The 25129-nt window shown below is 41.1% G+C and overlaps 1 protein-coding gene across 2 annotated transcripts in view; it reads left to right on the forward strand.

Annotated features, from left to right (window-relative positions):
- tox (thymocyte selection-associated high mobility group box) overlaps nt 1-25129 on the forward strand; it is a 217209-nt gene that overhangs the window by 102657 nt on the left and 89423 nt on the right. For both annotated transcript variants that reach the window (XM_055634021.1, XM_055634020.1), the window contains exon 3: nt 9016-9081. In XM_055634021.1, coding sequence (XP_055489996.1) covers nt 9016-9081 — 66 coding nt within the window. The remainder of the gene's footprint in view (nt 1-9015; nt 9082-25129) is intronic.

The following is a 25129-nucleotide window of genomic DNA, read 5'->3' on the forward strand; positions in this document are numbered from 1 at the left end:
GCCCGACAAACTGCGTCTCGCTAAGGAGGAGTTCCGGCAAATGGAGGACATGGGGATTGTGCGGCGCTCCAACAGCCTGTGGGCATCCCCGTTATACATGGTTCCCAAATCATCTGGGGGTTGGAGGCCGTGTGGGGATTACCGATGCCTGAACGCTGTCACAACCGCGGATCGCTACCAAGTCCTGCACACTCAGGACTTCACGGCCCACCAGGAGGGGGCTACCGTTTTTCGAAGGTGGATCTGATGCACGGCTACCACCAAATTCCCGTCCATGCCGATGATGTGCCCAAAACCACCATCATCACACCATTCGGCCTGTTTGAGTGGTTGCAGATGCCGTTCGGTTTGAAGAACGCCGCGCAGGCTTTCCAGCGGTTGATGGATAGATATGGTGGGTATGGGGTTGGAGTTCGTGTTCGTGTACCTAGATGACATTCTGGTCGCCAGCCGCTCCCACCAAGAACACTGCGCACACCTCCGGGTGCTGTTCCAGTAGCTTCAGGACCACGGGCTGGTGATCAACCTCGCCAAATGTCAGTTTGGGCTCTGCTCTATTTCCTTCCTGGGACACCACGTCACCTCATATTTTTCAGCCGACACCTGCGTTCACGGGCCACAAGCCACTGACGTTTGCTTTTACGAAGGTGTCCGACCCCTGGTCAGCTCGGCAAAAACGGCACCTGCGAGTACAACACCGACGTCCAGCTTGTGGCAGGCAAGCTGAACCTGGTCGCAGACACTTTGTCTCGCCCTGCGGTCCCGGCCGTGTCGTCTGTGGGTAACTCGTTTTGGTGTGCCTGCAGACATCTCCAGCGACCATGGTGCACAGTTTACTTCGGCTTTGTGGTCGGCTTTGGCACAGTTGTATGGGACGCAGCAGTATCTCACCACCACCTATCACCCTCAGGCCAACGGGTTGGTGGAGCGCTTCCATCCACATTTGAAGTCGGCGCTGAAGTTCACGGTTTACGGGCCCGGACTGGGTGGACCAGTTGCATTGGCTGCTGTTGGGGATCCGCACAGCCCCAAAGGCAGATTTGGACACGTCATCCGCCAAGCTCATGTACGGCTCCCCGCTGCGGGTGCTTGGGGATTTCCTTCCTGTGAGTCAGGGGCTGCAGGAGCCCACTTTGTCTGTGTTGATGAACCGCCAGGAAAACGTGGGCGGCTTGGCTCCTATTCCGACCTCTCGACATGGGGTTGCTCCGGTATATGTGCCACCGGAGTTTAAGAACTGTCTGTTCGTGTTTATCTGCAGTGACTCACACCGGACTCCGCTGCAGCGGACTTATGAGGGTCCTTTCCGGGTGTTGCGCGCTGGCGTTGCGACTTTTCTTTTGGATGTCGGGGGTCAAGAGGAAATCGTTTTCGTGGCTTGCCTCAAGCCCGCTTGCCTGGATATCGCTAGCCCGGGGGTGGTGGTGGCTCAAGCCCGGAGTAGAGGTCGTCCGCTGGCCGTTCCTGTTGCACCTGTTGTGCCTGTTTCCCCTGTGACTTTGCCACCTGCTGGCTCTATTTCGCCAGTTCCTCCTGTGCAGCCGGTTGTGCCTGTTCTTCCGGTCTCCACTCGGACTGGTCGCCTCATTCGGCCTCCCGCTCCATTCCTTACCTCGGGTTCTGGGGGTTCCTGTAGCGGCACCTACTGGTGGCTTGGGGAAGTGTGAACCCTCGTTATTGATTGACACCATCACGTGACTGCGGGTGTGAGTTCGCAGGCCTTTCTCCTCAGTCGACAGCGCTCCTCCCGTTTAGCAGGAGCTAATATATATTTAGCTGATCCAGCATGCGGTTTTCGAGTATTTTATTTGTTTGTAATTACCAAATAAAAACTGTTTTACTCAACCTGCCTGACTTGCCAAAATATACCGTTTAATGAGATGAGATGTTCAGAGTTAGTTTCCATTTCATTTGAAACGTGTATGTTGCCCTTTGAACTTGAGCAAGGGATACCTTTCTCGCTTAATATTGTGAAGCTTCATTATCTGTAATGTTCTGCAAAAGGTGCTAAAGTTCAAATAGTTCAGCTGGTGTGAGTAAACCAGGAAAACACACTGAAACTACACAACACAAATTCCAGCAGAAGGTATATCATTAGATTGAGATCTGATGGAATTGGATTCTCCCCAGTGTTCTGCTTTGGCTGATCCCATAACTACAACTAAACAAGTGAAGAGTGGCAAGAAATCCTAATGAGTACGTGACCGAGGAAAGCTACTGAAAATCAACATGCATTCATTTGTGTGCACTTTCTAAACACTCAATTCAACATTACTGGCAGATCAGGGACAAGAAGCTACAACAGATAATAATAACTTTTGAAATTAGAGGTAGAATTGCTTTTTAATAATCCTGCCTGCTAATACTCTTAACCTGTTATAAAACCAACATGGCTACCTTCTTAAGAAAGAAAAAAAATTAAAAGGTGCTTCATATGTAACAGATCAAATTGAAAGGCTTAATTACATCACTGCATTCTGATTCAATAAAGGCAAACCTATTAGCATCAAAATCACAGTGATCCTGTACCCAGCCTGACAAGCGGCCGAAGTGATGTTGCTGGAATACTCATTGTTTCAAATAATAAAAATCTATAAGAAATTAATCTGCTTGCCAGAATTTCTGCTGGAGAACTACAGAAAATCAGCTCAATGATTCAATTTTTACTTTATTGCCACATGTCCTTAATTACAGCGAAATTCTTTGTTTTTGCATTCAATGCACAAAGTTCACAAAGTGGGCCGACAGTTACTTAACAACGTTACTTATTTAACTTGGTTCTCTCAAAAAATGGATAAAATCCAAATTGAGCAGAGAGTAGGTTTGTTGGAATGTTACGATGTCTTGGAAGTATTACAGTATTTATATAAAAGAAGCCAAGTACAGCAGCTTACATGTAACTCTCCTTGAGTTTGAATTACTGCATCACTTATAGAATCTGAAACAGGAATCACTGCAATAAAACTAGTTGACAGTTTAAAAGGACAAACATGTATTTTCACAATGCAAGATGACACATTTGAATATAGGGAAAATAATATAGGGAGTTTTCACTGTAACTAAGCAGTGATTAGTGGGGTACTGCAAAGCAGCAGTGACTAGTGGGGTACCACACGGCTCGGTGCTGGGACAGCAGCTATTTACAATATACATTAATGATTTAGATGAAGGAATTACAAGTAACATTAGCAAATTTGCAGATGACACAGAGCTGGATGGCTGGGTGAACTGTGAGGAGGATACTATGAGGATGCAGGGTGACTTGGACAGGTTGGGTGAGTGGGCAGATGCAGTTTAATGTGGATAAATGTGAGGTTATCCACTTTGGTGGCAAAAACAGGAAGGCAGATTATTATCTGAATGGTGTCAAGTTGGGAAAAGGGGAAGTACAGCGAGATCTAGGGGTCCTTGTTCATCAGTCACTGAAAGTAAGCATGCAGGTACAGCAGGCGGTGAAGAGAGCGAATGTCATGTTGGCTTTCATAACAAGAGGAGTTGTGTTTAGGAGCAAAGAGGTAAGCCATTGAGAACAGAGATGAGGAAAAACTTCCCAATCTGTGGAATTCTCTGCCTCAGAAGGCGGTGGAGGCCAATTATCTGGAGGCTTTCAAGAGAGAGTTAGATAGATTTCTTAAAGATAGAGGAGTGAAGGGATATGGGGAGAAGGCAGGAACAGGGTACTGATTGTGGATGATCAGCCATGATCACAGCGAATGGTTGTGCTGGCTCGAAGGGCCAAAATGCCCTACTCCTGCACCTATTGTCTATTGTTATATCAATCAAAAAGAAGCACTATTTCCAAGTGTGAATCAAAAAACGTTTGGAGAAAAATCACCATACAACTCACCCTGCTACTATGTTTTGTAACAGAGTAGCAGGGTGAGTTGTATGGTGATTTTTCTAATGTTGTTAAATCATTACAAAGTTGTTTACACCAATTATAAGTGCATTCTAACTCTGAAAGACTATCGGGATAATTCATACTGAAATAATGGAATTAATTTGCTGTCAAAATAGCACACAATCAAATATTCAACTGAAAGTGGAAAGTCATTTCAAGACAATGCATAGTTATTCTTCTTCTTGGGAATGAGAAGAACATTGCTTACACCGCAAGTTTTGCATTCTGAAGTGATTGAGCCCAATGTGGGAATGAGAAACTCTGGCACTGATGGAGCTTGATGAGTGGGTAGTTTGTGAGGTGATGCACTCTTTCTATCTTCATGCAGGGTGTCTGCACACTCCCGATACATCTTTCAGAGGTTCTCAATTACATTGCAAATACTTATTACACCTCAAACTGTAACAGACCAAAGATTCCCAGTGGTCAATGGGGGATCCATTAAACTTTCTTTCTGTGCATCCAATAATCTCTTATAGAAACATAGAAACATAGAAATTAGGTGCAGGAGTAGGCCATTCGGCCCTTCGAGCCTGCACCGCCATTCAATATGATCATGGCTGATCATCCAACTCAGTATCCCGTACCTGCCTTCTCTCCATACCCCCTGATCCCCTTAACCACAAGGGCCACATCTAACTCCCTCTTAAATATAGCCAATTAACTGGCCTCAACTACCCTCTGTGGCAGAGAGTTCCAGAGATTCACCACTCTCTGTGTGAAAAAAGATCGTAACATGAACCTGGTATTGGGCATGTGAGGGTATCGCCTACCCAACATGGGATACTGAGTGTACCAGGCATCCTTTCTGGGAATATCACCTGAGAAAGAATACTGGATGTTGTTTTGCTTATCCTTCCATGGATAATGAGAATTTTGTAGAAGAGCACTGGTGCATTCCTGTGCCTTGACATGATGACTGTAGGTAGTTCCAGTTTCCAAAATGATCATTTTAGTTAATAACTGTCATCTATTTAAAACACAATCTACAATTCTTGCTATAGCAACATGCACATCAAAATGTTATTTAACAAGCACCATCTATGTTTCATCAATCAGAAAACAGCTGCTTATACAGCACTTCACACGGAAACCCTCAACTGGCATAAATAAATACACGGATTCCATGTTATAATTAGTGTATTCTGAGACCATATTTACTACTAAAACCTTCAAAATGAGATATTGCAACACTGAACTGCTTCAGTTTGGCATTTGTGGGTTCATAAGCTCAGCAATAATTTTAGCTTCCATGTAATACACAGCATTTGTGTGACTTGGAACTAAAGTGCAGCAGTGTGCTACTTGCATACAAAATCAGAATTTTGATAAATTCGTATTCAGTGGTACATGTAGAATCATACATCAGGGAAACAGAGCCCTGAGCCTAATTCTCCCATGCCGACCAAGATGCTCCATTAAAGTTAATCCCATTTGCCTCATTTGGTACATATTGCTTTAAACTTTTCCTATCCATGTCCAAATGTCTTTCAAATTGTTTTTATTATACCTGCCTCAACTACTTCCACTGGCAGCTCGTTCCATAGACTCACCACCTTCTGTGTGAACAATTTAACCCTCAGGTTCCCACTAAATGTTTTCCCTTTAAACTTAAACCTATACCCTCTTGTTTTTGATTTCCCCTACCCTGGGGACATGATTCTGTGCATTCACCCTATCTATTCCCCTCATGACCACCATATAGTCACACCTCACCTCCTGTGCTCCTTGGAATAAAGTCTCAGCCTGCTCAACCTCTCCCTCTTTCCCAAGCCCTCAAGTCCTGGCAACATAAATCTCCTCTGCATGGTTTTGATCTTAATGGCATCTTTCCTATAACAATGTGACCATAACTGAACACAATACTCCAAGTACAGCCTCACAAATTATTTGTACAATCTCCAGTCTGGTAAACAACCTGCCACCACCATATTCTGCTTCTACCATTAAGCCAAATCTGTATCTAATCAGCTGTCTCTCCTTGAATCCCATGCAGTCTAAAGGGCCTGTCCCACTTGGACATCATTTGCGTGTCACGCAGATGGCGCACAAAGATTTTGTACATCCCAAAATCCTGGGGCGCCGCAAGCGACCGCCTAAGTCACTGCACACCATGCGCGCATCACGTGCACGTCAGGACGCACGCATCACGCGTCGTGACGCGTAAATGATGTCACATAAATGGCGTGCAAATGCCGCCCAAGTGGGACAGGCCCTTAATCTTCCAGAGCTGCCTAGCACATGGAACCTTATGAAAGTCTTATTGAAGTCCATAAAGACAACATCTACGGCCCTCACCAACCTACTTGGTTACTTCTTCCAAAAATAGTACATTCTGACTAAACCTAATTAACCCATGCCTTTCCAAATGTATGTATATTTTATCCCTCAGAATCCTATAAAGAATCATTCTACCACAGATATTCAGTCAAGTGGGGGCGCCGTCGAGTATGGCTGCCCTGCCTGCAGCTGTTCGTCCTTTCACCCTTTCAAAAAATGTTAGTGTGTTAAAAAGTTTTGTTTGGAAGGTCTAGCCTTTTTATGTTTAGGGGTGGGTGGGGGACGGGGGGAAGGGGGAAAACTATTTTTCTCAGTCCCTACCTGATTGGAATGCGTCTTTCCTCTGAGCCACATCTTCGTCCTCTCCTCGCGGCCTACCACCTGGACTGGAGCGGCGTTTCCTGCCGGGACGGGCCAGAATCTTCAGCTTCGGTGGTGACCATCGCGGAGCGGGCGGTGACTTACCGAGGGCCGCCGTGTGGTAAGCTCCAGAGTGCTGAGACCACCGGCTCCAACATCGTGGAGCTGTGGGATCTGCGGAGCGTCCAGCCACGGCGGCGCTGATTTTAAACACCGCGGAGCCTGCGATCTTTCGCCGAGATCGCCAGTGTTGGATTTCCGACCTGCGCGGCCTGTGGACTCCAGGAGCCGCTGTCTCCGGTAGGAAGCGGCCGTTCCAGACACTCCAAGCCGCTGAAGAGTGTTCTTCGGACTTCCATCATCCGGCGAGAGGGCCTGAAACATCAGGCCGCCATTGCGGCGACTGCAGAGGCCTCAAATAGGCCCCGACCACGGGTGAATGACAGGCTGGACTTTGCTGCCTTCCTTCACAGTGGGAACCATTGTGGGGGGATGTTTTTATGTTTAATGTTAAATTCTTCTTTAATGTTGTGTTTTATATTGATTGGCGTGCTGCAATGGCAACTCAAATTTCACTACACCAATTGGTGTATGTGACAATATAAGTCCTTTGTCCTTACTGGTCTATAGTTCCCAGGTTTTTATTTGAAGCCCTTATTAAATTAAAGTACAACATTTGCCAATCTGCAGCCTTCCAGCACCTCAATCGGATCTAACCATGATTCATCTATATCTCAGCCAGGATCCCTACAATTTCTTCTGTAGCTTTCCACAGTGTCCTTGGATATATCTAATCAGGCCTGGGAAATGTATCTACCTTCATACATCTTAGGACCGTCAGCATCTCAATTCATCGCCATTGACTTCTGAAGTTTCCCGGTCTTCATGAATTTTGCATCCATACAAAGAGAGGAGAAATAGTAATTGAGGACTATACCCCTTCTCCCGTGGCCCCATACTTAGATGACCACTTTGGTTTTTCAGGGGCCCTACATGAAATATTTTTGAATTCTTATTAATCTTATCTGCCAGAGCTATCTCGTGTTCCTTTTAGCCCTCATGAATTCCTTCTTAATTATGCTCCTCAATCCCTATACTCCTCCAGGGATGCACTTGATCCCAGCTGCATCTACCTGATTCATGCCTCCCCCATTTTTCTGACCAGACCCTCAATTTAATTCGTCATTCAGGGTCCTTTACTCCTATCTGCTTTGCCCTTCACTCTGACAGGGACATGTATACCTTGAACTCTCATTCTCGCACTTTTAAAAACATCCCACTTTCCGGATGTCCTTTGCCCACAAAAAAAACCTACTAAAATTAACTTTTGCAACACACTGCCTAATAGCATCTAAGTTTTCCTTGCCTCAATTTAGAGCTTTAACTTCTGGACCAACCCTGCTGTTATCCATAACTATTTTAAAGCTAATAGGACTTTGGTCGCTGGTGCCAAATAACCTGCTGACACTTCACAGATTTGCCCAGCCTACTACTTACCTTACTTACTCCTTAAGAGTAGGTCAGGCTTTGCCATCTCCCTTGTATTGTCCTATATATATTGCCTGAGGAAAGTTTCCCAACACACTTGACAAATTCCAACCCATTTAAGCCCTTGGCACTTTGGCAGCCGCAGCCTACATTGGGAAAGCAAACCATCCCCATCAATATCACCATACTCGTTTCTCTCATTCCTGTTGAGTATTTGGACTATATTGCACTAAATAGTGGAGTTTCTACATCTACTTGGGGTATATTGATTTCTGTTGGCTATCACAGTCCTTTAGGTACAGCTGAAATCTAGACTCAGGGAATTTCTGTAGCGTTTAACAGATGTGGGTACCAACCCTCAAGCTTATCCATCCATTTCTCACCCTTGCAATCAATATATTTGCACATAATGTCAGATTGTTGATAAGATGCTATTGTGTGGTGCATTGCACACATTGCACAAATAGTAGCATTTCTAGATTTAATTGCTGAATTTGAGTGTATTAATTTTTATCAGTTGTCAGTCTTTCAGATACATCGAAATTCTAGATTGAAAGATTAAAGAATTTATACATTATAACATGTGGTTTCTATAACTACTTTGCAACTTTGAGATCTCGGGTACATTTTAGGTATGCTTCTTCATTCTTTTATCCTGCCAGAAACCGTGTGATTCATTTAGCAATTCATTAAAACTAATGGCAATATGTGCATGCACACTGCAGAGTGTGAGCCATTTTGTTTTATAACAGATTGCAGATGAAAGGAAACCATTCATTTTTTTGCCTTCCTGATGTAATTACCACTGAACTAATTACCTCAAATCACTGACATCCAGGGTCAATAAAGATGGAAAGAATTTCATCAAAGACCTGCAATATGAAACCAAAACAAACCTTTTCAACAAAATCTACATTTAATTATAATGTATGTTATGGCCAGACTAAGTTTGGATGCATTCTGAATATTTATTATTCTGTTCACAGCTTGATGGTGAAAACATGTACATGAGTATGACAGATCCAAGCCAGGACTTCATGCCAGGAAGCCAGGTGGGTTAATTAATCTTCTCCACTGTATTTTAAGATGTAATTAGACAAATTCAAAGCATGCATTGCAAATAAGCATTGCTATCAGTAACCAGTGCAATCAAAATAATTATAATTTGCAAACAAAGCATTTAAACGGTGCTTCGGATTAATGACATGTAGCTTGAACAAATGTCATATTGGGATGATTCTTAGATGCAAACATTCACCATTGCAATTAGCAAATTGGGTTTTTTTCTTTCAGTGTAATCAAATAACTTTGTTGGCATGATCTTAAAAGGCAAATCTATTTTCTTTTTGGAAGCTATGTTCAGATATGTTTATTAAGAGATGTTTAATTGTAACTAGTTTGACTGGAATACAAATCTAACAATGAATGTTTGTACATAAATAACGATTAAATCATGTTTATTTGAAATAAAGCTTTGGGAATATTATTTTCATTTGAAACAAGAATCAGTAAATATATTAGGTTTTTTTCCAGTCCAAAACTAGAATATGACTGGAGATCAGCATTGACACAATTTATTCCTAATTCCTGCTATTTGCTGTCCAACACAAATAATGATAAATTATGATGTGCCAAATAAGATGGCATTTTATTATTAAAACCGACTCATTCTAAGGTATAATGGCCCAGGTAGCAGCCATAACAGCAAAACAGTAACCATTACCATCATGAAACTGATGGGAGCATTCGTGCATGTGTGATTAATGGAGAAAAAACAAAATTATTGGCAATGAACCATGTACCTCTACATGTTCAAAAAAGGCTGGAGGAAAAGCGGGTGCAGGCAATGAGTTAAGGAAATGTACCTCTACGGGCCGAAACCCTGTTCACAAAAAGGGGGTGGCGGGGAGAAATCATCAGAAATTAGGTGCAGGAGTAGGCCATTTGGCCCTTCGAGCCTGCAATTCAATATGATCATGGGTGATCATCCAACTCAGTATCCGATACCTGCCTTCTCTCCATACCCCCTGATCCCTTAGCCACAAGGGCCACATCTAACTCCCTCTTAAATATAGCCAGAGAAGGAAGGAAAAAAGAGGAGGAGGAGCCCGAGGGCTGAGGAGACTCCCCTTCCTCAGCCCTCGGGCTGTCTCCTCCCATCCCCCAGCCCTCGGGCTCCTCCTCCTCCTTTTTCCTTCCTTCTCCCCGCAACCCCCTATCAGTCTGAAGAACGTTACCAATTTCCTTCGCTCCATAGATGCTGCTGCATCCGCTGAGTTTCTCCAGCCTTTTTGTGTACCTTCGATTTTCCAGCATCTGCAGTTCCTTCTTGAACACTACCTCTACAGGTTATCCAGTTTTCAGTCTTCTGCATTGCCATCAAGGGAAATCACTAGAATTGATATGAATTTTAGCTCTTTAACTAAACCAGCCTTAAAATACTCTTAAGAGTTTTCAGCTGTTACATGACTTCCACCTGAATTGTTAATCAATATTAATTATCATCATTATACAATTACTATATTTTAGGCTATCCCAGGTAATGAATGGGTTCCATTTTTACAGATGTGTATTTTGAGATTGTCCATGTGGGAAAATTCACAAAAATCACTTGATATTGTATCCACGCCTCCACAGTATTGTAATGAATGATGTAAAAAGCACATAAGACAGATAATAAAGAACAATTACCAAAAGTAGGGGGGGAGGCACGGAAACTAGTTATGTTGTTCATTGGAATGAATGTATGTATGTATGTATATTACATTGAACTTATGAAGTTAATAATAGTGTGGGTGCTACTTTCGTTTTTAGGGTTTCTATAAATTGGGTGTGCATATGCCAGGGATGGCTTGTAATTAATTAGCAGACTATCAGGCTCTATAAACTAGATTTTATACATGTGCATTTTAATTTCCTCACATAAATATTTGGAAATAAAGAATTTTGAAATAATAAAAGTAATGGATATTTATGGATTTCTAGTGCCCTCCCAAATCATTTGTTCAGTTTTAGGTCTCCAAATTTGAGGAAGGACATTCTTGCTATTGAGGGAGTGCAGCGTAGGTTCACAAGGTTAATTCCCGGGATGGCGGGACTGTCATATTCTGAGAGAATGGAGTGGTTGGGCTTGTATACTCTGGAATTTAGAAGGATGAGCGGGGATCTTATTGAAACATATAAGATTATTAAGGGTTTGGACACGCTAGAGGGGGAGTCCTGAACCAGGGGCCACAGTTTAAGAATAAGGGGTAAGCCATTTAGAACGGCGATGAGGAAACACTTTTTCACACAGAGAGTTGTGAGTCTGTGGAATTCTCTGCCTCAGAGGGCGGTGGAGGCCAGTTCTCTGGAAACTTTCAAAAGAGAGGTAGACAGAGCTCTTGAAGATAGCAGAGTCAGGGGATATGGGGAGAAGGCAGGAACGGGGTACTGATTGGGGTTGGTCAGCCATGGTCATATTGAATGGTGGTGCTGGCTTGAAGGGCCGTATGGCCTACTCCTGCACCTATTGTCTATTGTTCTTGTTCCAGACTTTATTTAGCATTCCCCATGATATTTAAAAAGTTAAATGAAGCCATTGCTTTTTGTTTGGTTTACATTATTTACCAAAACATGACCAATCTGAGCATGATCCATGCCCAAGGGCTTTCAAACATTGCCATAAATATAATCATCTTAAACACGCTATTGCTTCTGTGGAGTAATTCTAACAAAACTGAGGTCATTTTGGAAGACAAAAGCATAAAATATACTTGCAGTTGCTATAATATTTTGAGACATTCCTTCACAGCCATATATGACATGAAGCCCCTGGAGTGTGTAATCAGAATATACACCTGACCCTGTTCAACGTCAATACATAGTTGAATCCCTTTGGGGCTTGCATTGTGTAGCCATACTGTCCAACAATCCCAAATGAAATCAGTAGGGTCAATTCTGGCAAATCTCAGCAAGACTAAGTGCAAAAGCTTTACTCTATACATCTTTGAAAATCCAAGACTTGCTGCCATTCATAGGGCTAATCACCAGATTTACTATTCTCTATTTGGATTTACAAACACATTCCAAAGCATGTTATATTGCAAAGGCTTTGAAAAGCACGTATTTCCGTTCGTATGTATAAATTCTTGTTTTTTTTAAACTTTCCTGATTGCCATAAGAACTTTTTTTTCTCAGTACAGAATTCCTTAAACAGAAACAAGTCATTGCTGCTGCCCATTCTACTATAACATTGAAAATTAATTGGGTGGGAAGTGAAGCTCTGCATGTACCTTTTCTTTATTGCTCATTTTGGCTTGAGGCACAGCTGGTAACAAATACACCATGCAATATACTTTGGTAACAGACAAGTTCAGTATCTATAAACGAATGTCTCCCTGAACACCAACTCAAGGCTGATCATATGTAGTAAGTGAGTTTAGGAATATTTTGTAGTGATTTTGCAGTGTGGGTGTATGTATTCAAAGGCTTAGTGCATTTGCATACATTTCTGTTATTAACAAAGGTGTCACAAGCATGTTTGTTTTAGTTGATTTAATGTTAAAAGAGCAGAGAATTACAAACTAAGCAGTAATGCGTTTAGGTTCTCATTTTGCACAGCACGATTTAACCTCATTTATATATTGGATTATGTCTAAGTATGGTGAGATAACATGGTTTTACCTTGTATAATTAATTCCATTACAGTGCAGGATAGTCCAATTTATATAGAATTGGCTAGGGGAATGGCTTGTTATATTAAAAATCTATAATAAATAGCAATAATGATAAATGAGCATAAATCAGAAAAGAATAACATACAAATGATAAAGAAAACAGGTGAAATAAATTTCATCTTTATGCTGTCAAACCATTTTGCTGCCAATAGAATCACAATCTGGAAAGAAAATAGTGATAATGAGAAAACCAAAAAAAAAGGAATAAACCTTTAGTTGGACCAAGGTTACAGAACAATTAATTAGCTGTCAACGTGACTAAAATCAAAGAATGAAGGCTTTATTGCACAGGTTAAGAATTATTGCTATGGGGAAAGAGTCTGCCCTGAAGCAATGGAGTCAGGAAGCATGAAACATCTCAGTCTGAGCTCTATGTCAGGGAAAGGTAAATTGACAGTAATAGCAAATCCATTGTATGTAGATATCATATATGTTAACCAGCCTCATTCAACAATGCAGCCTGAGCTATTTGAATCATTTTGTAATGTGAATACAGTGTCTCTGCTTGTTAATTTACTTTTGGAACCATACTTGAACGTAACTCGACGATTCTTTCACAGTTATTGTAATTTAACCTGTTTTAAATAGTACAGTGCACAACACTTATCAATAGATGGAAAATTTAATTGACAGTTGTCAGATCCATGTTAACAGTGATGTTTGGTGTTCATTTTACATTATGCCTAGCATGATGGATCATCCAGGATATGCCTTAAGGGTTTTAAAGTTCAAAGATCAATTTAACTTATTTAACAAAGCTGAGACACAAATGCAGTGAATGATTGCTGTTATCAAGCATCTGTTGTTCTTGACAGAATCTTCTAATGTATTTTTGAATACATGACTGTGCTTTGAGTGAACCATTTGACAGTTTATCATATTATAAATTATCCTGCCTCCTTCACAGTGACCCAAAGTACACAGCTTCTGAAAAATAAGGGTGAAAGGCCAGAACCAGTGTGTCATGTCATTTCAATTACTTTAATTGGCCAGTTAGCTAAAACCCTAACTATACTTTTATGCTCTGAAGAAGATGTAGCAAAATCACAGTTGGTGTATTTTACATAAGAAGAACATAAGCTCTGAAGTTGAAAATTGTATCCTTTTAAGGATCTAATAGTATTTTCCTTGTCATGAATACATGAACATGTTGATGGGGTGTTTCTATTTTGCCATACATACCATCTCCTTTCCAAAGCTTTACTTAAACGGAATACCTGTACTGAAGTGTTGACTTGGATTATGGGCTCATGTCTCTGAAGATTGTAGGTTCAAGCCCTGTTCCTGAGATATAAGCTCTAAAGCTGAATATAATCTACCAAACAGATATTTCAACTGAAAGCTTACCCCCTTATACGATTTCTTTATTACCTCTAATGGATCTCCCCATTCCAACTGCATGGCAATTCGCTTTCTGTTTATGCCGGTTGGATTACTTCATGCATTTAACACTTTTAAAGATCCAAAATTCCTTACCTACCATGAGTCAGTCAATGTAACTGTTATCTCAAAGATAGAAAGCTATGAGTTCAAATCACACTCAGCTGATGCAGTGGAGGGTGCTGTGTCACATAGATGGGAAAGATCACATGCAATCTCAAAGAACAGAAGAGTCATCCTCTGGTGGGGAATATTTATCCCTCGATCATCTTCTCTACAAGCAGATTTCTGATTGTTTTTTTGTTTTCTTTACTGTTCACAGGAGATCGATATGTGCAAATTGCCTGCTCTGTTTCCTCCAACACTTATAAAAGCAATTGTTTGGCTGTAAACGCTTTGAAATACCCTGAAATGAATCTGAAAAATATTTTATATGTATGGGTATTTTTAATCCTTTTACTTCACTCAGTTTTGAAAATCTAACTCTACTCTCGATTCAGTCAGGGTTCAGGGTGGCGATATGAAATGGGATGAAGGCGAATTGACAGTCCTAATAAAACCTGTTTTATATATCCTATACAACCATTTTCATTCAAAGAGGCAGCCTAAAGGCTTGAACTCACATTGCCATATGATTATAGTGCCTCTGCTTATTTTGTTTACTTCTAGAATTACCCTTTCAAATAAAATGTAATGCATTTTAAATGGTACAACAGTGCAATCAACAGCCTTTATTATTAAATGGAAATCGTCTTTGATTATTCTCAGTTTCGGTTCATACTAAATTAAGCCTGTAATTATGAATCATCCAGGTTATTCCTATAGGGTTTAAAAGTCCATTGGTCGCTTTAAATTGTTTAACAAACCCATGTTACTCGTGGTGCTATCTGGGTACCGGTGCTATCTGGGGGTTCGCTGATTTCCATGCTGTTTCCAGTCAGTTTTTCCCAGCAGCTTACAGTCCAATTATATGAAGATTGAATTTTTCCAGTTTCAGACACATGCGCCCGGTGTCTTCCCACACACACTTATGCATCCACCTAGTTTTCTTTTCACTTTGTTCACCTTTTCCATTCCCTCTCAGTATCTGCCCTTCATCCCTTCCCATCTCGTTCCATGACAGCTACATATTGCCAATCTGTCCTCTTCTCTCTCAGTCCTGACGTAGAGTCTCAACACGAAACATTGGCTTACACATTTTGCCTCCACAGATGACCCACTGAGTTCTTCCAATGTTTTTTTTTGTACTAGATTCCATCCTCTGCAATCTCTTTTGTCTTCGACTTTCTGATTACACTGATTCCCGTCTTGAAGTGAGTAGATTTTTCTCACTTGCTCAAAATTCCTTCCCAACCCTGGCTAGCTGCCCATGTAACCCTTGTCATTCAATGAAAGCTGGCAAAAGGACAGTTGGCCCTCCATATCTATGCAATACTATAAATGAAATAAGGAAGTTAACCTGGCTTAATAAATCATGAATGTGATAATTAACTGGCATTGTATCAATATTAAATAGATGTTAGGATGCAGCATTCAACAAACAACCTACTTTGACGCTCCAGCCAATATGAAGATATTTTCAGACCTGCTTTCTAATGGTTTAGGTTCACTACTATTGCTACATGTGCCAAGGTACAGTAAAAAGCTGCACAATGGGATAGAGGTAAATCATTTAGTACACCAGTTAATGGAAGGACCATTCAGAAGCATGATAACACAGGGGGAAAAGCTGTTCCTGGGAACCATAAAGAACTTATGGCACAAAAAGATTATATATATATATATATATATATATAGCTTATTCCAAAATATTCTACGAAAATAAAAAAATGATCAAAGTCTCACAAAGTGACAGCATGATTGTCAGATATTTGTTTGTTCTTGCTAATAATATATTTCCTATTGATGTGGAATATTATAGTTCTTCCATGATGTTATTAATAATTCAGGATTATCGGAAGGAGGTCACTTGCATTTTTCATGAAAAGTGGAATAATAGCCCCCTTTTGCCTTATAGTTGCACACAGCAATTATTACAGCTGATAAATTATCAAATCATGCTGCATGCTTTAGGGCTGTTGCTCATTGTTAAGTAACAACATATGTGGGATTGCTTTTCATGAACTGCAGCTGCAAGCAAAGAGATTTTTTGCATGTAATAATTTTAGTGAAGCTATTACTGGATGCATGCCAACAGTGTGAAGAAAGGGCAGTCCTGGAAGCATCTGGTAGAAAATTATTGAAATATAAAATTAATTTCATTAAATTACGTTAATTTATCGCATAAGTAATGCCATCCTATTAATAGCAAAGAAAAAAGACATTGATAAAAAATATTGCCATCTCTTGTGCCTGTCATACCAGTGAACACGCACAGATTTGAGATTACTACCATAAAATGTATTATTTTCTAAAACAACCATCACACAAATATTAATTGAAGGGTGTGGCGACCAAGTCAACGGATATTTTCAAGGGCAGAGATCGATAGATTCTTGATTAGTATGGGTGTCAGGGGTTATGGGAGAAGGCAGAAGAATGGGGTTAGGAAAGAGAGATAGATCAGCCATAATTAAATGGCAGAGTAGACTAGATGGACCGAATGGCCTAATTCTGTTCTATCACTTATGGTCATAAGTGATAGAACAGGCCAGAATTAGGCCATTATGGCATATGACCTTATGGTCCTGTTCAAAAATCGCGATTTTGGACGAATGTACTTCTAATAGAGTGAAATGATCCATGCATTGCAGTTATAGCAAAGAGCTACTTTTACATCATTACTTTTATATTAACATTGAGGTTCAGGCAAATAATTTTTAAAATGGACAAGTGTTCAACTTTGGAAATATGTAGGTTTTGTAATTTGCTTTTGGCTGGGGTTTAGGATCCAAAGCAGTAATGAGGCAGATGAGAGGCTGGAGGTTGATACAGAGATTGTGGAGAGTTACAAGAATAATATAGTGCTCATAAAAGGGGATTTTAACTTTCTTGTTTTGCAAAGAAAATTGTCAAGAATGACTAGAATGAGATCTAGATCAATGTGGGCTGAGGAATGGAAAATTGAGTTTTATTCAGGTAAGTGCAGGGTGTTGGATTTTGGGAAGTCAAACCAGGGTAGAATTTTCACAGTAAACGGTAGGCCCCTGATGATTGTGGAATAGTGGAACATAGGAGTGCAAATACATAATTCCCTGAAAATCTTGTTGCACGCAGTGGTGAAAAAGGAATTAAGCAGGTTACACAGAAAAGCTGGAGAAACTCAGCGGGTGCAGCAGCAGCTATGGAGCGAAGGAAATAGGCAACGTTTCGGGCCGAAACCCTTCTTCAGACTGATCGGGGGTGGGGGTGGGTGGGGACAAGAAAGGGAAAAGGAGGAGTAGCCAGAAGGCTGGAGGGTGGGAGGAGACAGCAGGGGAGCTGAGGAAGGGGAGGAGACAGCAAGGACTAACAGAATTGGGAGAATTCGATGTTCATGCCCCCGGGGTGCAGACTCCCCAAACGGAATTAAGCACGTTGGCCTTCATCATGCAGGGCATTGGGTACGGAAGTTGGGATGTTATTTACAGTTGTATAAGACGATGGTGGGGCCGCACTTGGAGGATTGGGTTTGGTTTTAATCTTCCTATTATAGGAGAACTGCCATTAAGTTGGAAAGAGTGCTGAAAAGATTTGCAAGAATGTTGCCAGGACTCAAGGGATTGAGCTATAAGGAGAGGTTGGACAGGCTAGGACTATTCTTTGGAGATTAGGAGACTGAAGGGTAATCTTACAGAAGTGGATAAAGTCATCAGGGTCATAGATAGGGTGAATAATGGGCCTGTCCCCCGTAGGCGTTTTTTTAGGCGACTGCAGGAGACTAAGCAGTCGCTACATGTTCGCGGGTGGTTACTGGGGAGTCGCCTTTATGGTCGTGAGGAGTTCCCGCATTCTGGGAACTAGTTGCGGCCTCATTATGGTCGCCGCAAATTTTTACGTGGGTCGCCAGGAGGTTGTAGGTTCTCATAGTTTGTAGTCAGTGCTGACCGGTGAATTTCATTGGCTCATAGGGAAAAAAACGTAATCAGTAGTTTTCAGAACCAAGGATAACCGAACAAAGGAATTAATGTTAATGTCTGCCGAGATTCACGGCCTTGTATCTCTGGCTTCTTAAAAGTTGTCTCCACTCCTTCAAAGCCCTTAATACCATTGATGTGTAGAGGGATCTCGGGATCCATAGCACCTGAAGGTGACAACACATCTAGATAATGTGGTAAAGAAGGAATCTGAAATCTGAGGAGGCATAAGTGAGGAAGCCATGATGCAGCTTTATAGGACTTTAGTTAGGCCACATTTGGATTACTGTGTGCAGTTCTGCTTGACCCTATACAGGAAAAATGTGGAGGCTTTTGAAAGGGCCATAGGAGGTTAACCAGAATAATGCTTGGATTAGAGGGCATTAGCTAGAAGGAGAAGTTGGACAGGCTTGGATTTTTTTTTCCTCTGGAATGCCAGAGGTTGAAAGGAGACCTGAGAGAAGTATATAAAATAATGAGAGGACAGATAGGATTAACATTCTGGGAACTTTTTCCCAGAATGGAAATATTAAATATTCGAGGACATAGCTGCAAGGAAAATGGGCAAAGTTTAAGAGATGTGCGGGGGAAGTCATTTTACACTGAGGGAGATGGGTGCCTGGAAACACTGGCAGGAATGGTGGTGGAGGCAGATATGATATTTAGGAGGCTTTTGGATAGGCACATGGTTATGTAGGGAATGGAGGGATATGGATTACGTGCAGTTAGATAAGACTTTGTCTTGGAGTCATGTTTAGTTTCAACATAGCACATAGAAGATAGAATAGTACAGCACAGGAACAGGCTCTTTGGCCCACATTGTCAATGCTGAACTTGATGCCGTTAAACCAATCTCATCTTCCATGATCCATATCCATCCATTCCCTGTATATTCATGTGCCTATCTATAAGCCACTTAAATGCCATGCTGCCTTCACCACTATTCCTGGCAGCGCATTCTACACTCTGTGTAAACTTACTCATGAGCCTGTCCCACTTAGGCTATTTTTAGGCGACTGTCATACGGTCACTGAAAAAATGGCGACTCGACCCCTGTTCAACATAAAATTTGAAATAGAATCATTACTTTAACAACAACAAAAAATGAAGTCAGCACAACCTACGTCACCTGGCGACAACCTACGTTAACCTGGCGACAATTACGACAGCACCTGTGTCAGGAGAAGTAAAGCTATGCTCATTGGCGTAAAACCCACTGTCGCCGAAAAATTTTGAACAGCTTGAAAATCCAGCAACGACCAGAAAGACGCTACGACTCTTTGGGCGACTGAGGAGACTACTAACGATAATCCTGGTGACCATGTGGCAACAGCCTAGATTAGATTAGATTAGATTAGACTTTATTAATCCCCTTATTCAGGAGAAATTCAGATGTCCCTGCAGCACACTAATAAAAATACAACATAGTATTCATGAAGAAATTCAACACCAAACATAAAACATCCCCCCACAGTGATTCCCACTGTGGGGGAAGGCACAAAGTCCAGTCCCCATCCTCTTGTGCACCCAAAGTCGGGCCTATTGAGGCCTCCACAGTCGCCGCCACGGCGCCCGATGTTCTCGCCGGGTGATGGTACTCCGGCGTCGGGAGAACCCCCAGCGGCTTGAGGTGCCAGGAACGGCCGCCTTCCCTGTAGTCGCCTGTAGTCGCCTAAAAATCGCCTAAGTGGGACAGGCCATTAGAAAACATGTATGTTTTAAGAGTACACAGACAATGTGATCAAATTTTCCTGGCAAAACTCTGAAGAAATGTTACACAGGAAATGAAATTATTCCATGCACGTCAGATGCAGAAATGGAATCATTGCCATATGTGACATTCATAATCAGAAGTACCAGGTCAAATTTTAATTCTAGAAATAACTGATTAGGGTACCTATGACATTGAAAAATGTGTAACATGTTTAAATTTCGTGGCCAGTGTATCTTCAACATTCACAAGAATAATTGAAGATGATAATTTACTTTTACCAGTAACACTTATTTCTCATAAGTGACGAAAAATGTAATAAAAACCCCCATTGTCTTGCTTTCCTTCTATATATGAGTTATCATGTGAATAGGTTCTCAAGATCTCAGAAGTTCAATGTGTGTATATGCAGAGGCTGACAAATGTCATTGAAAATTAGGGCTCAGACAAATAAACTGAAACAGGTTCATTTTGTGAAGTTTCTTGATAATGCAATGTATTTTTGTTGGATGAATAAAAAATACATCCTATGCTATCAGGCTATAGACAATGAAGAACACCAGCATATCTCTCTGTACACCTCTGTGCACGGAGGAATTCCACCAGAAGATGGGGAGCAGCCTCAGGTAAACTTGTGGTGGCATTGAGATTACAGTTAGTAATACTGCAGTGGGTGGGTCCTTCACCCCAGCATCAGTGATATCCTGTTGATGCCAGTTGGTTAGTTCAGACATGGTGTTCTATTAAACCTCCACACAACATCAGTAAGTGGTTTCTCACATTAAAAAAAACCTGCTCTTCTATTCTACCTGCCAAATTACATAGCCTCAGGTTTCCCACATTACACGCCACCTGCCACCCTGTTGCCAACTCACTCAATTAGTCTGCATCCTTATTGCAAACAAACAGCTCACAGTTCTAGCAGGATGATAAAGATTGAAATCCCACACCACCGTATACTCCAGTGTTCTGGGATTCCTACACACTACACAGTGTGTAAAAGCTCCCCACCACCTTCCTGAAGATGGAGGAATAAAAAATAACTACTCATTTTTTAGAAACAATCCCACACCCTGAGAATGATTAAAAACAAGCTACTTCTAAAAACAAAGATTCCACCTATGTGAAAGACATTAAAGTTAAACATAAATTAAAACTCTTATCTTTTCGATTATTATTACAGGAACCTAGTTCAGAGGGACAGGACTGGCAACTTAATGTTCCAGTGTATAAATGCTTCAGGAGAGATAGAGGTGGAGATAAAAGAGAAGTAGGTGTTGCTTTAGTGATTAAGGAGGATGTCACGGCAGTGGTCAGAGATGACATTTACTGATGGTTTGTCTATCATGGGCACGTTGTTGGGAGTGCAGGCCCCCCAAATAGTCAGTGGGAATTAGAAGAGAATTAGAACTCAGGAATCAAGGATCTGAGTTATAGGGAATGGTTGAGAAAGCTAAGTCTTCATTCCTTGGAGAGGAGGAGGAGGAGGAGGGGTGATCTTATAGAGGTGTATACCATCAGGAGAGGTATAGGATAGGGTAAATACACTGAGTATTTTAACCAGAGTAGGGGAATCAAGAACCAGAGGACATAGGTTTAAGAGGGGCGGGAGATTTAATAGGAACCCGAGGGGCAACCTTTTTACACAACTGGAGGTAGGTATATGGAACAAGCTGCCAGAGGAGGTACATGGGGCAGGTACTATTACATTTAAGAAACATTTGGACAGGTACATGGATAGGATAGCTTCAGAGAGATATGGGCAAAATGCAGGCTGATGGGACTAGTGGAGGCGGGGCATGTTGGACTGTATGGGCAAGTTGGGCTGAAGGGCCTGGCTCCATGCTGTATGATTATGAAAATAAAATCTATGTCTGAAACACAACCCCCCTTCCAGATTAGAGACCTGTAAAGATAGAAAATTGTCTTGCTTCATTTGAATATATTCTGATTTTAAATGATGCTATGGGTACTTTTCGGCAATCCTTTCTTGGACCATAGCCTCATAATTTACTTTAGAGATGCAGTGTGGGAACATGCCCGTTGGCCCACCAGCAATCACCCATACATTAAATCTATACTACACACTAAGGACAATTCACAGGTCAACTACCCTACAAACCTGCAAGTCTTTGGAATGTGGGAGGAAACCCTAAATACCTTTAGAGCACCCTAAATACATGCGGTCACAGGGTGAACATACAGACAGCACCCATAGTCATAAGATCATAAGTGATAGAGAGTAGCATTAGACCATTTGACCCATCCAGTCTACTCTGCCATTCAATCACGGCTGATCTATCTCTCCCTCCCAACCCTATTTTCCTGCCCATAACCTCTGACACATGTACTAATCAAGAATCTATCTGTCTCTGCCTTAAATATAGTGCCCGCCACTCTACATCCTTCCTCAGATATGGTGCCCAAAATTGCTCACATTATTCCAAATGTGGCCTGAAGGGCACTTTATTGAGCTTCAGCAGCATTACATCCCTGTTTTTGTATTTAAGCCCTCTCAAAATAAATGATAGCATTGTGTTTGTTTCTTTACTACTGATTAACTTTTTGGGAATCTTGCACCAGCACTTCGAAGTCCCTTTGCACCTGCCATTTCTGGATTCTCTCCCCATTTAGAAAATAATTAAACCTTTATTCCTATTACCAAAATGCATGACTCCACACTTTGATGCATTATATTCCATCTGCCACTTCTCTGCCCACTTTCCCAATCTATCCAAGTCCTGCTGCAGAGTCCCTGCTTTCTCTACACTACCTGCTAATCCACCTATTTTCGTTTAATCTGCAGACTTGGCCACAAAGCCTTCAATCCCCTCATCCAAATCATTAATATACAAGTCAGTAGTCAGAATGAACCCGGGTCTCTGGCACTGTAAGGCAGCAACGCTACCACTGTGCCACCTCTTGTTGTAAAATACAGCCACCCAAGTCACATATCCAGTCGTATATGGATCTGTACCATCTTGACCAGTGTCCCCAACAACTTCCCAATCAATGCCTGCCTCATTCCAAAATCATGAAGCATGGTATTCAGTGTGTCCTTATATTCTCAAGAAGACTTCTGTTGTAAATTGTTTTATACCTACTTTTTTCAAACAAATATGAAAACATTGTTTTGGATACCTTTCCGATCAAGAGATAAAATGAGTCTGAGTGTACACTTAAGGCAGTTTTAAGTGAAATCCCCGAGTTGAATTAAGCAAATTATTAGTACCTTATCTCAGTCTACAGCAAACCAGCCAATTAAATCTGCTTAACCTGGTGATCTTTCACCTTATGAACAATAGAGCTGACAGGTTTTGATTAATCAAGTTAGTATAATGCAGGCTGACATCTCAACAAGCCAGTACTAGTTACTGAAACAAGTCTACAATTTAGCAAAGTGATTACTGTACACTGTCCCAGGGGTCTTCATTACAGCCAAAAAAATGTGCTCTTTGCATCGAGTATGCTAGTGAAAAGCCAAGTGCTTTCTTCAGGAAATTAAATGTGACTAACAAACTGGAAGTCGACGGTGAAAATTGGTGATTAATCCCTCTCCCAATAAATCAATTTATATTATACATAGATTTATGACAATTTCTATTTTGCAATTACTTGGGATGTCACGAAAATAAATATCTACTTTTAATTGTAGAATTATTCATTATTTCGCTGAAGGGATTACGTGTTCAAAGGAATGTTTTGTAAATGTAATACTTTTATAATCTGATGTGGAAACCTTTCTTTCACTAATGATGGTTACAGATATGGACTGCAAATTTAGGCTTTTTAATGATCGGTATTACAATATAACTTTTATAGCATTTGACTACGTCATTTCAAAGAATATTTCTGATATGTCATTATATATTATGAAATATTTTTTTATCATGCTCCAGTACAGTTCAAGCTTTGGGAACTGTGCACAGTTTTCAAGTTCCAACTGTACACTAATGAGGCAGCTGTCATGTTAAATATTGTGTATCATTTGTATCATAGTGTCTTGAGAACAGCAGTAGAGTGTAAGTTGTTTCTCTCATTATTTTAGAAGACTGGCTTTAGAAAGAAAAATGTATTGAATTTTCCCATTATGAACCAGTGAATAATATTTTCTCCCTGTGCATTCATTTTAAATGTTGAAAATAGGCTACACTATATTTCAGTTTAATGAAGTTTAATTAAGTGCACGAAATAGATAAAATTCAACTTCAAATTTAGCATGTCATTTGCATGTCATAAATTTTATTATTTTCCTCCTGAATGTAGGAATTTCACATTAATGATCTAAAAACAAAAATCTGTGGCTAAGATTTATAAACCTGCTAAGGTTGCCTATACAACATAAACTAATCTATAAAACTGTCTTATTGTATTAGTTATTATTTCATTTAATCTCTGTAAATTAGATGTAAGTATTGCACAATGTACCAAGGTTTTTCTCTATGCTTCAGTCCGCCAACTGGATCTCCTGATTGCTAACCATTTTAATTCCTCATCCAAATCCTATACTGACCTTTCTGTCCTGGGCCTACTCCATTGCCAGAATGAGACACGTAAACTGAAGAATAGTTCCTCGTATTCCACTTGGGTACCTTACAACCCAACTGTATGAACATTCTTCAATCACTAACAACCCCTTCCCTTTCTCCTCCTGACCACACAAACCCCACACCTTTTTCTCATCCTCCTACACTTCACAATTTGCATCTCTTTCTCACACCTTCTATCTTTATCTCCGGCCTATTTTCCAACAATCTGCCTACCAAACCATTCCCCCCCAACTTATATGTCCACCTATTGCCCTCCACACTGTCCTCTCTCCTAGCTCCCTCTTCCCCTCTACAATCAGTCTGAAGAAGGGCCCCAAGCCGAAACGTCACCTATTCATGTTCTCCAGAGATGCTGCCTGACCCCCTGAGTTACTCCAGCATTTTTGTACCATTTTTTGTAAACCAGCATCTGCAATTTCTTGTTTCTATACTTAGTTTTTATGATATTTTTTTACTAGAAAATATATATTTGGTGATGCATGAGCAGGCTGAAATGATGGTGGAAAGTAGATACAAAGAACAGCAGATGCTGGTTTACCAAAATAGACACAAAGTGCTGGAGTAGCAACTGGTTCAGCAGCATCTCTGGAGAATATGGATGGACGATGCTTCAGGTATTTTTCAGATTGAATGTAGTGGGGGGAGAAAGCTGGAAGAGAGATGAGGGCAGGACAAAGCCCGGCAAG

This window comes from Leucoraja erinacea, chromosome 4 (assembly GCF_028641065.1).
Source record: "Leucoraja erinacea ecotype New England chromosome 4, Leri_hhj_1, whole genome shotgun sequence".
In the NCBI taxonomy this organism is placed as follows: Eukaryota; Metazoa; Chordata; class Chondrichthyes; order Rajiformes; family Rajidae; genus Leucoraja; species Leucoraja erinaceus.